The 19,152-nt window shown below is 38.3% G+C and overlaps 1 protein-coding gene across 1 annotated transcript in view; it reads left to right on the top strand.

The window, feature by feature from the left end:
- Nucleotides 1–303: 303 nt before the first annotated feature.
- The window catches only part of COL11A1 (collagen type XI alpha 1 chain), a 195,556-nt gene continuing 176,707 nt past the window's right edge, over nt 304–19,152 (top strand). Inside the window, exon 1 of the mRNA XM_046645774.1 lies at nt 304–691. Within this exon, the coding sequence (XP_046501730.1) occupies nt 586–691 (106 nt within the window). The 5' untranslated portion in view covers nt 304–585. The remainder of the gene's footprint in view (nt 692–19,152) is intronic.

Here is a 19,152-nt window from a genome sequence, read left to right as displayed (position 1 = left end):
CTCCCATTTTTTCTCGGGGATTTGGGGAGGAGAGGCGGGAGGAGAGGAGTGGGGAGACTGGGGGTGGGTGGTGGGCTGGGCTTGCCCGGAGTCCTGATTCTTGGGCAGAGGGAGAGGGGGGCGGGCTCGGGGCTGCCGGCGAGGCGCGTGATTGGGTCTGACCCTCGGCCGGCTTGTCAGTTTCGCCGGGGGTAAGGGGGGCGCGGGAGCCGAGTGGGCGGAGGAGGGGGCTGCCCAGAGCCTCTCGTCCGGCCCACTGACGGCATGAAGCCTTTAGGGGGACGCAGTCCTCTCAGATTTTTGGTTGAAGCCCCTCATCTGCCTTCAGTCTGAAGGCAGGGCCCCGGAGAGGACGGATCGGAGGGTCCCGGCTGGCGGGGCCAACCGAGAGGGAGAGGAGGGGGCGAGAGACAGGAAGGAAGCAAACCATCAAATTTAAAAGAAAAAGCCCTTTGACTTTTTCCCCCTGTCCCTCTCCAATGGCTGTGTAGCAAACACCCCCGACGATACCTTGGAAGGGAAGAAGTTGGTCTGCAATCGCAATTTCGTGGGTTGATTTCACAGTTGTGAGTGCGGGGCTCGGAGATGGAGCGGTGGTCCTCTAGGTGGAAAACGAAACGGTGGCTCTGGGATTTCACCATAACAACCCTCGCACTGACTTTCCTCTTCCAGGCTAGAGAGGTCAGAGGAGGTAAGAAAAAATGGTTTGGGGGGGAGGTGGGAGATTGCCGTCGGTCTTTCTCATTCTGTACCCCTCCCCCTCTTTGTCCTCCCCCTCCCCCCCCCATTTCTCTTAAATAAAATCCAGATTGTAGCTGCCACTAGGTTGAGAGTGAACGCTGGAGAGAGAGATGGATGTAGGTGGGACAGTAATGGGAGAAGAGGTAGCAGGAAAAAAGATCTGTCAGGCACACAGCCTGCTGAAATGCCCTTCACCACTTTCCGGCGTCTTTGAAAAGAGGAAAAATATTACCTTGAACACAAGGGCAGTTGTACAAAGCTTTTGTTTGAAGAACAGTCCTTAGACTGCCCTTTGAACACATCTTCTGGTTTCTTCAGATTCTAACTAATGGAAATATCTTTTTAAGGGTGAGCTGAGGAGAAAATATAGAGACAGGGTATAAAATGAACCTTGATAAAGTTCTTTGTCTGGAACAAAGTGAGAAACAGGCTGTTTTACTCCTAAGAATATAAGAGAAAGCGAGGGGGATGAATCTAGAAGACTGAGAAGACTTTGTGTGTGCGTGTGGCATTTTGAAGAGATTTTAAGTGGAAAAAACTTGGCAGATTATGAGGAAAGGGTTCAAGATAGACAGAACACTTTTCCCTGAATTTCAGTCCCCTCCTCCTCAGTGTGACCCCCCAATCCCCACTCCGCCCATCTTGCAGGTTGGACGTGCAGTTCTCTAGAAGAATGATGAAACTTGCCAAGCAAATGGGGTGGGGGCGGAGGAATAGGGATTGGGAGGGAAGGGGAGGGGGCGTGGGGTGGGGTGGGAGGAGAGAGGTAAGGAAAAGTTCCTACGTGGCACCACCAAATATTCAATGACCAGACCTGCTCGGAATACTGCAGCCCTGTCAGTACCCAAGGAGGGAGAGCGACTTCACTCCTCCCCTCCTCCTCCTCCCTCCCTTTCCCCCCGCCCTTTCCCGCAAAGGCATCTGGCTGGAGCGGTCCGTTAGGTGCTGTAGACTCGGCTGGCGGGAGAACGCCTTTGGAGTTCAGGGAGCCCCAACAGCTTAGCGAAGAAAAGCAAGCTTTGTCAGGAGTGCAGAGAGAAGCAGGGGGTAGCAAAGAGGGTGGCGAGGATTGGCTGAGGGAGAAGGAAATTGTCAACCCCAAATGCGCAGGCTTTAGCAGAAACCTGAGTCTGGCCCTGCTAGATGCCAACATGTGAGTTCTCCCTGATGGGGGTTAGCCCTCCCGGAGGCCGAACTCTGCGAAACCAGGTCTGTATTCCTTCCCCAATCTTAGTGGTGCTCACCTTCCTGAGTAGCAGGCAGTGCTGGATCTTTCCTCTGTGTGATTTTCCTGGTGAAGAGGCAGAGCCTCATTAAGACTATATTTGAATTTTGAAATAAGTTATGCTAATTATGTTGATTCATTCGTCTCTACATTTTTATTCTTTGAAAGTGGAATCCATCAAAAGTTTGCATTTTACCTTTGATACCTGGTCCCCAGCTGGATTGGTCGTTTCTGTCAGCAGTTCTGCCCTCTGCTGGTTTTATTTATTATTTGGAATTCAAGCATCCTCCTTAGTAAATGAGGCCTCTAAAAATTCTTGTAACTACAGTGATGCTGGAAAAGGACACTCGACTTAGGAAGGACAGATATACCATTTCTTCTTCAGTTTGTCACACACACACGTGGACAAAAGTATCATAATGGCAGCTCTTTATTTAAAAGTATACAAAGTAAGACTTTCTTCAGTGAAGACAGATGAAATATAAGCTCAAGAGACACCCTTATAGGCAGTCAGGGATTGTTTTGCTGAAGATATTTATGTTTCTTTTCCACATTGAGCCTGCCTTAAACCTCTAAGGATATCACGCAGATCATATTTTTACACTTGTAATGTATGGTTTTCTCTTTTCAGTCTAGCTACGTACCTGAAACACTTTTAAATAAACATCTCTGTACTACACCAGATAAAAGGGGGAAAAAGAATCTTCCCTATTATCATGAAGCCAAGTAATTTGGGAAACAGTAAAGTTTAAGGACCATATGGTCTATCTGATTGTCGTTTCTAATGAAATGTCTTGAAAGTTAAATGATTGTTGGGTGTTCATGTTGTCAGGTTTGGTACTTGTTTCATTCACCATGTTGCTGGGTGCTTATTTCTTAGTGGGAAGCTACATATTTACTTAAACCTGTTCTTGTAGACATTCTTGCCGCTTAATAAAATTCCCAAAGGAAATAATAGTATATTTGCTTAAAAAGGATACATTGGCCTAAATCATCCAAGGGAAAAATAAACCCAGTACCCAGTTCTCATACTAGCCTTTAGATTTGCAATGGAAGTAACACGGTAGGATTTTATTCAAGTTTCTAGATAAAGATATTATACACTAGCATTATTCTATAATTTATTGATTTCACTGAGATGCAGTGGTGTGATTTGGTTACTAAACTGAAAGATAATTTAAAACAGCCTATTTTCATCTAAAATTTGTATTTCTTGGATTAAAAACATTAAAGCCTTGAAAAGTTTTGGTTCATAGTAAGTTAGACTCTAGTGAAACTGTATGTAGGATTCTGAACCATCTAACCTTATAGAGAAAAGTTCTTGGAGTGAATGCGTTGAAAGAAAATTTATGATCTCACATAGAGTCATATTTACTTTGCAAATCCAAACCCTATAACTTGGTGATCTTTAACATACTTATTCAAAATTTTTAGCATTTATTATGATTTACCCTAAAAAAGTGTTATTTTTATAGTATATTCACTTCAATTTCATGTTTCCTATACTTGCCTATCATTAACAAATGTTTTATCTCAGGAATTTATGGATTTCCTTGTCAATTTAGTCCATTACTTATTGTAGAGAGGACCTGAGATTTACCTGGAATTTATAGTAACTACATTGTGATTGTGTTGAGATAGATGGTTTGAAGAGTTTTACTTTTAGGTAAGAGTTAAGCTAGAATTGAGTAGGAAGAAAAATAGTATCTAATTGATCATTTTTTACTGATTAAGATGATATTCAGCCTTTGATAGTGGTGTATTGCAAAAATTTGATTAATTTTCTGGAAAACTTTCAAAGCTTGTCAGCAATTGGAGTGAACCCTGCTAGGGTGTTGTTTTGAGTGCCCGGGATCAGCAGGTGAAATGGTGCTGACTTCCAGAGTATGTGCTAATCCAACTTTGCAAGGAGACCAAGTTTGTCACTGTAATTACTTAATTAGATATGCTTCTGATAACAAATGCTAGATAAGATGATTAATATTGTATCTTTCCATTTGTTTTTTCAAATCAGAATTAGCAAAGTCTGTAATAGAGAAACAATAAAGAACAATAGGTATCTAGTGAGAAGCATCTGCCCGCGTGTATTATACAGATAGCCTCAGTTTAGGTGGCACATATATACTCAGTTAATTATAAATGTTTTCACGTAATTGTTTATGAGTTTTGAAATTAAGTTTATTAACATATTAAAGTGAAAATTTCCTTCACGACTAACACTTAACTGAGAGTCTACTTTATACTAAGAGGTATTTTCATAGTTTGAAACAAAATCATGAAGTTGTAAAATGAGAAATATATATACCTAGATAGCAAGATTGCTTATAATATATTTATTAATTTTTGAGGTTGTGTGTTTGCCTCAATTTGTGACTAAAATAGAAGGAACACATTACTCAAGTTGATTACCCCTAAAATACAGCAAGGCAAACGTGAACCTCATTTCGGATTTGTGTGGAGGATTTCTATCAGTGAAAGATCTAAGTAGCCACCTTTCTTTTCTAAAATTTTGCTTCTTTTCTGAGACAAATTCCCTTCACTCTGGTTAATTTATTGAAGCGCTGCTTATTTAATGATAACAAATGGACTCAAACTTGGTTGAGAATGTGTAATAAAAAGCTGAATTTTTCAAAGGAAGTAAAGATGTTTAGAGGAGATTTTTTTTAAAAGAATGCTAGATATGGAAATAACTGTAAAATTCTTTCTATATCCTACCTTTTCACTTTACTAATGAGGAAACTAAGGCACAGAGAAGTTGTTAGCTGAATGCTCTTTCTCATGCAAACAAAACATACCCTTATAATAATCAAGGTTTTTCGGAATGAATAGAGTGAAGATCTGTAATAGTGATAAAAATATCTTTAAATAATAGTAATGTGAGACTTTATGGAATGACCAACTATTACTTAAATGTATATATGCTGGAGTGTAGACTAGGGAGGGGATGGCTTAAGTGAAAATGGCAAATTTAAAGAAAATCAGATAGGAAATCAAGTTATAGAATGCATTGAAAAATTCCTCGATTTCCTGAGTTTTGAGAAATTAACTTTTGGTCATTTGTATTGTTAACATACCTAAATACATGATTCTCTAAGACTATCTTTGTCAGAGTAGAAAGCATAAGAGTTTGTAAAATATTTTTTTAATACATTTGTTGCTGGATTAAGATTACAGCCTTCTACCTTCCAAAGTAATTAATGGAGGACCAGGCACAACTGTGAATTTTCAAGAAGCCAAGAAAATTGTATATTAATTTTAAATATGGCAAGTAATGTCAAATTTCTATGCTTTCGTGTTGATTTTAGATTGATTGGATGTATGTATCACATATATAATTATATGCATTTTATTAATGTCATAATGAGTTGATTATTACTTAATATGTGTTGTTTGTTTAAGGCATAATCTTTTTCCAAACAAGTGGTCAACTTCGGAAAAAAATAGGAGAGCACTTTGTAGTGCAAATTGTAATTAAAATTTTTTTTTTGGATTGTTGAAGCGTCTGAAACTACATAAACACTTTTTACCTCAGGAATAAATGGACAGTTCATCTAAAGGGAAGTGCTCACTCTTAATGGATTACCGTGATATTCATTGTGCTGTCAATAACTATGACAAATTTTACTACCACCTGTGGAATTTGGGGGAAGAAAGGAAGAATTCAATTTTATTTCTCTACATTTATTTCTCAAAGATCAATCGTCAAGAGCTAGTATTTCTACCAAATGAAGAATTTTCCTGTCTTTAGGGAAAAGCAGTACGTGTCCATAGAGTCCTGAAGAAGGTACTGTGGAAGCTAGTTATGTACACTCATGAGTAACAATTTATATAAACATGTGGTTTTATAAATGCTGAGCCATCCCCATAATTTTATATAATTTTTAATGATTATTTGTTGGTATTTGAAAACCAGCTTTCTATTGTATCCCAAATACACTTTTCCTTCCTTCCTTCCTTTGGAGAAATAATGAAGGGCAGTTGGCATAATCATTAGGAATTCAAGGCAACTGTAGAGTGGGGGCTGAGAGCTGATCTGCCTTTCTGCTTTTACTCCTCCACTTCCCTCATTTAATCCTGGGGAAATGTGACCTGAGCTGGGAGTGGTGAGAGGAAACCAGACTTTTTTTTGACCATTGAAGTTTTGTTCCGTAGCAAAGAAGAAAGAGAGGTGTACACAGGGGCTATAAAAAGTTGCAGTGTTCCCTAAATCCTTTCACTGAAGAGTCGACTTTAAATGCAGTTTTCGGTGTAGCTTTCAGTATCCTAATGACTTCCCTACATTTGGACTTTTTTCTTCTAATATCTCTTGTAATTTAATTTAAAACCTAAAAGGTTTTAAACTGCCTTCTGTATCACAATGTGTCCACTCTATTTCTTTCTCCTTTCTTCAAAACCCTAATAGGATTTTATTTTTATAGGTAAGCATTGTTTTTCTACTTTCAGTTGTGTCAGAACTCAACGTGACTAATACTAGCTGGTAGAGAAGGTGAAAGTCAATTTTAAAGTGATTTACTGAGTAATATCTATTTATCAGTTGCAGTTTCTGGCCTACTACTGACTTGGCTAGTGGTTCTTTAGACATTGGCTGATTACCAGACCTACTGTTATCTGGTAAAATAAACTCTTTGCTTGCTGCGCATGGAATTAGAGACAGTGCTATTAATTTAGGAGAAAGAACTCAGAGAAAAGAAAGGTTATCATATTTCAGAGTGAGAGACCAGCTTAAATACGACTGGACAATTGAGAACTAAAACAAACCTGTATAAAAGTGCTTTAGCACAATCCGCTTTTGCAATCCCCTCAAACCTTCTTTTTTTTTCTTAAAAAGCATTTCTTTCTTATTTTAACCAAATTTAATTGCTCTTGAATGGCCTTGTACTGTACAGGCAAATGAAGGTCCCTATTCATAGAACTTGAGCGCATAGAGTGTCAGTAGAAGCTTCCTTCCTCTGTCTGACTGGTAAACTGACATCCGGGCTTAAAGGAGTGAACCTTAGACTGTGTGAGGTAGTTGGCTTTCCTGCCTCGCTCAGATTTTCACATGCAACTTCCCGAAAGGATGACTGCTGGAAAGAGCAGCCGTTGCCCTTACCGACAAAGTAAGAAGAAACTCTCGCGCCCTGTTGGACTTGGTGCTCAGAGTGGTGTTTTCCTTGACTTCTGTCTTCTGACTAGAATCTAACGGTGGAGCGTTGCTTACTACTCGCTGTCACTCTTATTTTTGAAGACTGATGAGTCTTTGAAATACTTCACTGCTTTTGGAGATAAATGTCGGAATGGCTTAGCCTGATGTAGAGTGCCCTTCAGGATGTGGCCTCTCTGTACATCTCAGCTTCTGACCGGCCATTTACCACCTGCTGCAACCCTGCTCCCATTCACCCTGTGTTTCAGCCGTGTTAAACTTTTTGTCAATATTTTCACCGATCTTTGAACACATTATTCTCTTTCCCTGGAGTATCTCTTCCCTTCTCATGCAAACGCCTTCTCATACTTCAGGATTTAGCTCATATCTCTAGTTTTCCTTCATATCTCCAATCAGATATAAGAAGAAGTACCACTGAATGTATGGTCATTATGTGCCAGGTTCTGTTGTAAGCGCTCTTCATATAGAATCTCATTTCATTCTGACAGTTGCCCTGAAAGTAAGCTAATAATAACATCTCCATTTTACTCATAAGGAAATTGAAAAACAGAGACGTTAATTATCTTGCCTAAGATCGCGCAGTTAGTAAGTGATAGCCTAGGAGTTGAAGTCACACAATCTTGCTCCAGAGTCCTTGCTTTTGATCACTTGTCCATGTTTACTTTGTTGTGTGTTCTGAGGCTTCTATACAGCCTCCCTGTCTTATCTTATGATTATGGTGCTCTGGGGCCTAACATTAATGCACAAAGCAGGCAGCTGCACCACCATCAACATCATGTCAATTGTGTGAATAACTTGACTCCTGCCAAGGAGAAATATAAAGGGCCCCTGGCAAAATATGATGTTATAATTCAGGTAGCTCTTCAGCCTGCACTTAAATTCAGTGGTGGAGGCCGTAGCACTCTTACCATTTTATGGACAGACCTAAGCCCTGTTGATGGTGGAGAGCCCAAACTGGAGTTGCTGGAAGCCAGCGAATGTTACTTTGTTTCCTTTGGTTAACTTAAGGAGAAGTTGACAGCTGTATCTGTTGGCATTCAAGGTTCAGACTGGGATTGGCTTGCTTTCATTAAGTAACACAGATTGCAGCTTGTTCTAATCAAGATCCATTGCAAGGAACAACAGGTCTTATTCAGCTTTGGGGGACTGATGTATGGGAGTAGGCTTATTACCTTCAGCATAAGAGTGTCAGACTTGATTAGCTAAAAGCTGTTTGGAATGTAATCAACTAGGAAATGTAACTGAAAGGTCCATGGTTTGAAAAATATATATATATTTCATTATTTTAAAAATTACTCATTATGTACGTTAATCTTTCTCTAGGAGTTGCTGGAGGGTAATAACTGTGCTTTAGTTTTTATTTCTGTCCACAGTGTCTACCAAGATGCTAGAACACACATATGATATAGCCTATTTAGATTATTATCTTCTTACTTTGCCCAGCAGACTAGGACAAGGTTAAAATCTTGTTAACTTGGAGCAGTGTGAAATGACCTCCTCATGTCATATTGTTAGCAGTAATTAGATCCCCTCTCCCTTTTTTTTTTTTTTACTCATTCTCTGAAAGTGAATGGGGTTTCTCTCTAGTTTTCTTCATCTGGAAGACAGTTTTGCACATTCTCTCTAAAGATGCCTCTAAATATTTGAAGCTACTGATTTACTATATTACCTACAAAACTGTGATTTGCATTAAAACAGAAATCTGATAGAGGAAAACATCGTACTAAGTGGTATTTTTCCTTTAACAGCAATATAAATCGTGATTTCAGTTGCCTCCTGGTGAACAAGAAATTAATCCAAGAATGATGTCAATCTGTAAAAGTAATAATTGGGAATATCCCAGTCATATATTCACTTTTGAACCTTTTATCTCAGTTTGGTAGACTATTAGGGATCATCCGATTTTGCTTAATTACTATTAGAAGGAGTAGCCTATCTATATTTATTGTTCTGTGCTTATTTTAATAAACTCGTTCTTCAGGTTAGAAAGTAGTTTATATATTATATATGCAGTTATTATATTATGAAGTACCATCTTTAAGCAAGGAGTATATAAAGTTTCAAGTGCTTAATAATATTAATAGACAGTAGTTGTAGAATTGTTTTGGAAGGAAGCTCTATTTTTTATATTCTTTCCTATCCATTGTATATTTTAGTTACACTAAAATCTTTAGGATATACCTATCTTTATCTGTTTTATTTAGTGTGTCCCAAGCACATAGAACAGAGCCTGTCACATAGCAGGCAATTGATAAATCGTTGTTGAATAAAGTGAAGGTGTTGGTTGCAGCTCTAATGAATTACTCTTCAATGACCTGAGTCAGAAATGCCATACTTTTCAAGTATCACACTCTCAACCGGTGTTTGTTCTTTCCTTCACCATCCTCAGAGTTGTGATGTCATTTCTGCTTTCAACTTTCAGTTCATATAAGCCTTTATGAAATGAGAAAGTTCAGAATTGAGGCTGTTCAATAACTGTGAAAATTAAATGACTATCTCCTATGTGCAATCACTGTGTTAGGTGCTGTGACTGCAAAGACAGTAAGCCAGTCTTTATTCTCATGGAGTATGTGTGTTACTAGGAGAGTGCTGGGGTTAGGGGAGTGGGTAGAGGCCACAGAACACAAGACCATATGGATATACTTTCTGTATAGCCTGGAATCATTTGACCAATTAAAAAGTACAGGAACGCTGCTAAGTTGGCAGGTCAGTGCGTATATCCATCCATACCAGGTGGTCCCTACTGACTGCAACCATTGGATCCTCTGACAAATAACCAGTCACTGGGGCCATGTTGCTTTTTCTCGAATAGCCAACCTCCTGTAAAGTCACCTGGACTTCTCGATAATAATTAGTACATTTAAATCAAACGATATAGAGTTATGGCCATCGTAGACTTAAGAAATATATGAAGGAAGAATCTTCCAATTTTATAAGGGAGTGTGTTAAGCAAGTGTGTGTACACATTTATAAAATCTGTTATGAGACGAAGTAGCCTAACATCTCTAAACCTTATGTGATTGTTCTTATTACCCAAATTATAGCATGTTTCAGAACATAAATTGTAAATAGTGATTTTTGTTTCTGAGGATTAATATATTGGACCAAGATCTCTATTTTGATTATTTGAGAGAAAAAAATATTTATTAGAAGCATTTTTAAGTCATAAAGATTTCTCTCAGGGCAAGTTATAGCAGATAGAGTTTTAAAACAACTATGTCATTAATTAATTATAGCTTTAAATAACATTTATAGGCTGTCAACTCCCAAAGTTTTTTTTTCTATCCCAGATCTTTCCCCTGAACTCCAGACTCACACTCAACTACCTGTTCAGCCATTTCCCATGGCGTTTATGTATGATGTCATCTCAAAATTAGCCTGCCCCAAAGTGAATTGGAATATTGCCTTCCTGAAACCTGTTCCTCCCGCAGTCTTCCCCATCTCACATAATGGCAACATAATCAGTCACGGTGTTTGAGCCAAAAAACTTGAAGTCAGCTTTGTCTCCTTTGCTCTTATACCCCACATCCAACCTATCAGCAACCCCTCTCTGCTCTGTCTTCAGAATATATCCAGAATCTGACCCAGTACTTCATTTCTCAGTCCAAAATAACAAAATCAGTAAAATTTTACACCTAAAGGATTGCAATTGTTCCCCCTCTGCTCTCTGATTCCATTCCAGTGCCCTGTAGTTTGTTCTCAACACAGCAGCCACAGTGGTCTGAAAAATTAGTTGGGTCATGTTACTCATCTCCCGTTAACTTCCAGTGGCTTTCCATCTCATCAGAATAAAATCCAAACTCTTGAAGATCCCACAAGACCTGTACAATCTGCCTTCAACGTGCCCTCGCCCTTACTTCTCTGACCTCATCTTTTATACCCCTTTTATTTCCTTTTCTGGAGATGTATTTGTCTCCTTGCATTTCCTCCAACATCTTGGTCCAACTCTTATCTCAGGTTTTTTCTCTTGCTTTTCCTTTTGCTTAGACTGCAGTTCTGTAAAAATATCAGGATTGAAGGAGCCTCTATGCCTTTCCAGACTTTGCTCAGACATGATCTCCTTATTGAGGACTTTCCTGTCTTCCTTTTTTGATATTAAAATCTGTTCTTCCTCAACCCTCCCTGTACTCATTTACTGATTTATTTTTCTCCTTAGTACTAGTCAAATATTTGTCATGTATAAAAAATAATGGCCTATTTAAATAAAGATCAAGATTTTATTTTAAGGCTTTATATAAAATGTAGAATTAGATAATTTTGGACTACAAATGTTGCCTTAAGTTATTTGGGCAGCTTCTAGGCCATGTTTATCCAAATAATTCTCATAGTTTTTCATTTCTTTTTACATGTACAATCATAGTCAGTATGGCAGCCTAAGTCCACATAATAAAGATTTTTACTTATTTGATGGACATCATGCACATTGATCCAGTTGTTTTAACAGGTTGTAGTTGTGTAGAAATGGTAATGGAAGTTTGTACTTTGTTTCCCTGGTTTAAGAAAGCAATGAAGTAGGACTTGTGGTTACTTAGAAAGTAGATGGAAAATATTCCCAGCTGAAGACCTAGAAAGCAATTATAGATTAAATATTGCCAAGGAAATGTACACATGTACTGATATTCAAAGAAAATTTATTTGTTGTTCTTAACCAATGCTAAATCTAGGATCTTGTGTTTTATGGATTTCTCTCAACCACTGGACAGTCAAAATTAGAAGAAACAGTCAACGACAGGATGTGAATACAGTTGATTTTGATGGGAGTCATGCTTTTTCCATTAGTTCCATTTCAGAGTACTTCATGTTATATTTTTTTTCCCTGACCTTTCCAATTTTGAATTTCATTGAGTAACTAATTTTCCTAAAATTTGCATTCTCATGAAGTGGTAAGGAAGTATGTTTATATTTGATCACTGGGTTGCTATTTTCTATAATGGTAGTACCAATAGGCTTGTGAGGTTCTTGGCTTGATGAAATTAACTATAAAATTCTTAAAATTCCAGGCTACTGTTTTATATTGTCTTTGTTCATGTCATTTTCAATTTGATGCTATTCTTTGAATATCAAGTACCCATTTTTTTCCAAGATGCCCATCAAAAATTTGAGACTTGAGATACTTATATTTACTTTATTCATATTTTTTTTCTGGAAGGAAATATATTCTCTAAACATAGGCTTAAAATGGCAAAACATTTAAGGTTTATTATAGAACCCCTTGGGGAGAAGTAAACTCTAAGTAGCATTATGGAACACTTCCCATGTCCAGGAGTATTTAATGTAAACTGTACAACTATAATCTTACATACTTGTTGTTGTTAGTACCATTGAGTCAATTCCGACTCCTAGTGACCTTGTGTACAGAAGAGCAGAACTCTGCCTGGTCTTTTTGCACCATCTTCTCTCATTCCGGCACTATAGCAGACAATGGTCTGCTGCTATTCACAGGGTTTTCATGACCAATTTTTTTAGAATTGAGTGGCCAGGTCCTTCTTCCTGGTCTGCCTTAGTCTGGAAGCTCCAGTGAAACCTGTCCACCATGGGTGACCCTGCTGGTATTGGAATACTGGTGACATAGCTTTCAGCATCACAGCAACGTACATCGGCCACAGTATGACAACCGACAGACCGGTGATGTGGTTCCCTGACGGGATCCTAAGCACCAGACCACCAGGGCTAGCTAAAACCACTAGACCACCAGGGCTGGCTTATGTACATTTAGTTGCAGTTATTTATGTATTAAAATAGTTAATTTCTCCATTTTGCACTTTTTTTTAAACTATAAAGATTAGATTACAGAATACAGAAAAAAAGTGTGGTAATTTCAGCTAGAAAGGGTTGTGTTGGGACATAGGAAATTTATGTGATTTCTGTTGAGACTATTTGTGCCACATAGTCATATAAAGATGGACTTCTATACCTTTTTAAATATGGGAGAAATTAGGTCAACATATTTTATTTTCTAATACTTCATGTTGTTTTGTAATACAAGGCTAGTATTGTAGCATATGTGTGTTTGAAATAAATGAAGAAATAGTATCAGAGGAAAGACACTAAAATATTAATTTTTAAGCCTTTTAGTAAATAGCTCACATCTGGGTTACTGCATTTAAGCTTTAGTTATATTGTCTATGCAACGCAAAGAAAAAATTATTAAAAGGGAAAAATGCTAATGATGTCAGTATATTAATGTCAAGTTGTGCTACAGGGTAGAAATGGAGCAGTGAACATGAAAATATAGATTTGAGACTCATTTGGTTGTTTAAGCTGTTGAAGTTCCAGGAACTTCCTGGGTTTGTATGTACCTTGGATAACATAAGAATATGCCGGAGAGGTAGCTAAGCATTGCATAATTTTCATGGATGATATCTAATGGATGTTTAGAGAGAGAAAACTGTTCAGTCTTCTACTCTACTGTAAAGAGATTTTCCAGGGTAGTCAGAGGAAATGGACAACAGCAGTCAAGTGAATTATAACTCTGGGGAAACATGGGTGGCAATCACTGGAACTAATAGAGATGCTCAGAAGGTTAAAATTTTGAGGATAATGCATTTAGATATTATTTTTATTGAGTGCTTAGTATATGTTAGACATTATCCTCAGAGATTAAAATGCCTTATCTCATTTCATTCTCAAAATGAGGTTAAGTTGAAGAAACTAAGTCTTAAAGGTGTAAGTAGCTTACCCGAAGTCATACAGATAATCAGTGCCGAACTTAGGTTATAATTTGAGCAGTTCTAAATGGAGAAACTGAGTTATTAATTGTTGTCTGTTCACATCATAGCCTATATTTTAGGCTAGTAAGAGCTCTTGTGATTTTGAAATATAGCAGGGTATTGGTGGTGATTAAATTATAGTAAGAAGTCACTTCCCTCTCAATTTTTTTTTTTTTTGTCACTCCTACATCCCACTACCACATAAACACAGTAGCACTACTGGAGTTTTGATACTTATCTAGAGCAGCAAAGCGTTTCATGACTTGGTGGGAGATGGTTTATAATTCTTTCTGTTTTGTTTCACTTTATTTCTCTGTATAGTGATATGCTTCATATATGCCTGTGACGTGAGGTACAAGGTAAGGATACATGACTCCCTAGAAGTCAGGAAATCATCTACTTTAGGAAGGCCACTTCAAACCTGTGTTCTTTTCATACCTGAATCAAATGGAAACAAGACTTGGAAAGCTCTTCAAGGTCCTGCTTTTAAAGGTCACATCCAACCCTCTTCGTTTTTCTCTCAGACTGGTGGCATAGAAGCTTCAACTCTGAGGCAGGATGTAGCTGCTCATTCATTCATTCATCAAGCATATCTCTCTTGATTATTCACGGTGTGTCAACTGCGATGCTGTGGACATACTACCCTGAACATCAGTAATGCTGATGTTCACTGTCAGAAGGTTTAGAATCTGATGCAGATGTTAATAAATTATAAGCTTAGCAGAGAGAGAGAGAAATAATATGTATTAAGTGGTAGGAGTATGTAACAGGGAACTAATAACCAAAACTTAGATATATACTGTGCCTGAGAGCATACAGCCTAGAGTGAAAATTAGATAATTAAGCAAGCAAACGAAATAGAGTGTGGAATTATCCAAAGGGAATATGGGCACTCGGGATGATATGAGAGGGCCACATAACCTAGCCTGGGAGAGAGAAGTAACAATTTCCTGAAGAAAGTCATGCTTAGGTTGAAATCAAAAGGTTGATTAGGTCTAGGTCTATGAGGTTTCAACCCTGGCTACCCATTAGGCTCATCTGAGAAACTTTTAAGACATATGAATGCCTGGACCCCACTCCAGTCATCCTAGTTATTAATTGTTCAGTAGGACGCAGGCTTCCCAGTTTTAAAAGTTCTCCAGGAGATGCTAATGACAGTTAGGGTTGAAAAATCAGTCAATTATCCTTAGCCAATTGAGGAAGGATTGGAAAAATCCCCAATAAAGGGAGCACAGTACATTTTAGAAAGTGAAAGAAGTTTATTTCAGTTGGAGCATAAAATTTGAGGTTGGGGAAGTGGATAGAATTTAGTGTAGCAGTGAATTCATGGTGAATTGATTTTTCTCAAGAGGTCCCCAGCAGCCATGGTACACCCCGGGAGCATTTGGACATCAAATTTATTAAGTGTTGATGTCTTGTCAGGCAAGCATGACTACTTTCATTTCCTTGGACTCTGTGCTCTCTTGTATCTGTGCTGCCATTTTTGATATTTCTATTGTCCTCCTCTTCGCTGATGAACTTCTATCCATCCTACAGGACTCAGGTTAAAAAGACCACCTAGTGGATGATATCTTAGCCTTTGTAGGTCATACAGTCTCTGACATGGCTACAGAACTCTGTCATTGTAGTGTAAAAGCAGTTATGGATGATATGTAAATGAATGAGTGGTGCTGTATTCCAATGAAAACCTCATTTGTGGATGCAGGAATTTAAATTTCATATAATTTTCATGTATCACAAACTATTATGCTTCTTTTAATTTGTTTCAACCATTTAAAAATGTAAATCCATTCTTATCTCGCGTACCATACAAAAATAGGCAGCAAGGAAGTCTCAACCCGTAGGCATTGTTTTCGCAAACACTCTTCAAAGGCATTGTTACAAATACCAACTCAGTTCTCACAAAAACTCTTCTAGGTGAATATTTTTGTTATTTGCATTTGCAGATGTAGACACTGAGGCACAAAGCAGTTAGATAATGTGTCCAAATCACACAGATGCTAAGTGGCAGAGGTGAGATTCGGAAGCAGTCTGGCTCTTCAACACTATGCATTGCAGCCTTTTACTACTGGTCATGAGAGTATGTAGAGAAATTTAGAGGAAGAATTAATTAGAAAGGAAACAGTCAAAGCATTGTGAGATGTTAGATTTGTAATCTGTATGATCACTGAAGGCAACAAGCGAGAAAGGATTAAAGACCTGGGAGAGATGATCAATGAGCGAGTGGGGTGTTCAAGAGATCAACAGAACACAATGGAAAAGACATACTAGGCCCTCAAAAAAAATTTTTTTGTGAGGAAAGTTAGCCCTGAGCTAACTGCTTCCAATCCTCCTCTTTTTGCTGAGGAAGACTGGCCCTGAGCTAACATCGTGCCCATCTTCCTCTACTTTCTATGTGGGATGCCTACCACAACATGGCTTGCCAAGCGGTGCCTTGTCCGTACCCAGGATCCGAACCGGTGAACCCCGGGCTGCCAAAGCAGAATGTGTGCACTTAACCACTGCACCACTGGGCCAGCCCCTGGCCCTCAAAATTTTTAAGACAAGATAGTCCTCTGGACTTCAGAGGAAGCGACTTCTATATATTTTCACGTTGTTATTTCACATTCACCCAACATTTTTTATGATCTGTGTGTGTGCGTGTGTTTGTGTATACCTGTTCTCTTCTAGTGTGGGAAAAAAGTCAAGTATAGGCAAATAATTAAAACCTGTGGTGAAAAGCACTATGCCAGAAGTCAGCATATCTAACCCAGCTTTGGGCGATAGGGACTGCTTCCTTGAGGGGATTGCATGTCAGTTAACATCCTGCATATTCCTCAAGTGAGATGGAGCAAGTGTTTCAGAAAGACGGAGTAGGATTTGTAATGGCCCAGAGGCAGGAGAAAGAATATGGTGTGTCCTGGGAGGTCTGAGTCCAGTATGGCCAGAGCACTGAGTGAGGAAGGGGTTAGGGATAATGAGAGAAAAGGATAGAGGTACAGTAGGCGTAGAACTGGGAGGATAAGTGGGTTTGTCCAGATCAAGATTTTATATACAAGGTATATGGATACCATCTGGAAATTAGTGGGGTCCTCTGGAGGAATTTAAGCAGCAAATTGACGCGAAACGTGGGGTTTTAGAAGGTCACTCAAACTGTGGAATGCAGATTGATGAGAAAAGGCCTGGAAAGCAGTTAAATGGCTATTATAGTAATGCACTGGGCACTGATATCCTATTCTCCCACTTAAAATACCTATAGGTATATGATAAAAGGCAGAAAAAATATTATTGAACAAAATATTATGCTGAATTGGATGCAGCTGAAATACTAATTGTTATCTGTGCCATCAACATTGGCAACATAGAAACAATTAAAATATTAAGGACATTTAAGAATTGCTTTGAATATGGAAATTTCGCTTTTTATATATACTGAGGCAAGCCATAATAAATTACTGCTTTTAATCTTTAAATAACTGCAGTTCAGTTAATAAAATATGAAGAGACTTCCTCACATGTGTGTGTGTGTATGTGTATAAAACCATAGAATACATGAGAATTTGCTAAATGCTATGATTATGAGATCAAATAACAGGCAGAATTTCAAAGTGGCTTAATTTATTATTTAGTTTACTTGAAAGGAAAAGACTTTAAGACTTGATTAACTGAGTTTTATAGTTTTGTAACTTGACATGCCTTTTTTTAAAAAAAAAAACAGTTGAAATCTTTCTTATATATCCCTAGTTTTTGGTTTTTGAAAAGTGAATTATTATTTCATATCATGTGTCTCTACAAGGATCTTTGTGAGGCTTTTTAAAAGTAGAGCCCTTATTTGAAATCTTGTAAAGGGAGTGTGTTTTTATCACTTTAGTTTCAAAGTAGGAAGGAACAAATGTGACCAACCTGTGCTCTTGGAAAAGGTCATTATGTTAACAGATAGTTTGGAGAGAAGGAAAGTTTGGTCCATTTTATGTATTATTTACCTGAGGGCAGTTGGGACTCTGACCATGGGTCTGCATCCTTTTCTTCACAGAAGAATGACAGCCTTCATAGCTGTGTTCATGTCTGTCCTGGAGTCTTTATCCTATTCAGTTGTACTTTTGCTAATAGCTTCAGAGTGAGAAGATAAGATAAAAAAAGCAGATAGGATGCTGTGGCTTTTAAAGAAACAGTCTCCTTCAGAGCAATTTATACCCTGAAACATGAATTGAGTTTAACTTAAAGCAAATATAAACATCAGGGATCAATTAACTGGCTCAAGATAATTTTAATATGTATATTTATGTTTTAAGCTTCTTTTTTGCGGTTTTTATTTATGGGGTACAGCAATGACGGCAGGGAAGTGGAAAAAGCCTAGGCTTGATATTTACCCAGACCTTAGCACAGCAGGGATAAGAACATATGCCGCGAGGTTTGTGAGGGTTAATGCCTGGGAAGAACTTACCCAGTGACTGGCACATATTAAGCTCTCTGGCCATGCAGCTATTATAGTTGTTATTTTCTTAATTTTATGGTAAGAGAAAAGAAGAAAGTAGGAATGGTCACGTATCCTATTGGCCTAAAAACTTGGCCATTGCAAGCAAGACTAGTGCAAAAAAGGAGGTCTTGTATACCATTATTATTCTTTTAAATATTTCAAAGTTGAAGTAAAGAGTACCATATTTGATAGAGTTAATGATCCCTTTGAATTGTCAAATTTCCACAAAGAAAAGTTGTTTTCTTTTTAATAATTTGGAGGGGCCGGCCCCGTGGCAGAGTGGTTAAGTTTGCTGGCTGTGCTTCGGTGGCCCAGGGTTTCACTGGTTTGGATCTTGGGCGCAGACATGGCACTGCTCGTCAGGCCACACTGAGGCAGTGTCCCACATGCCACAACTGGAAGGACCCGCAACTGAAATATACAACTGTGTACTGGGGGGATTTGGGGAGAAAAAGAGGATTGGCAACAGTTAGTTCAGGTGCCAATTTTTAAAAGAAAAAAAAGAATTTGGAACAACGTGTACTCTGCTGGATTGTATGTTGATTTTCATTCAGAAACTTGATGATATAGGTAGACAGAGTCTTTAATGTTAAAAGAAAGTACATTTTGGGTCCAGCCTGGTAGCATGGTGGTTAAGTGTGTACACTCTGCTTCAGTGGCCTCAGGTTTGTGGGTGTGGATCCTGGGCACAGACCTAGTACTACTCATCAAGCCATGCTGTGGCAGCATCCCACATAAAATAGAGGAAGATTGGCACAGATGTTAGCTCAGCAACACTCTTCTTCACAAAAAAAAAGGAAAAAGAAATTTGTAAGAGGAACATTATATAAACCTCCATCCACATGTGTTTGTACCTATAAAAGTCAATACCCTTAAG

Source organism: Equus quagga, chromosome 18, assembly GCF_021613505.1.
Source record: "Equus quagga isolate Etosha38 chromosome 18, UCLA_HA_Equagga_1.0, whole genome shotgun sequence".
NCBI lineage: Eukaryota > Metazoa > Chordata > Mammalia > Perissodactyla > Equidae > Equus > Equus quagga.
This window is presented reverse-complemented; position numbering and strand designations above follow the sequence as displayed.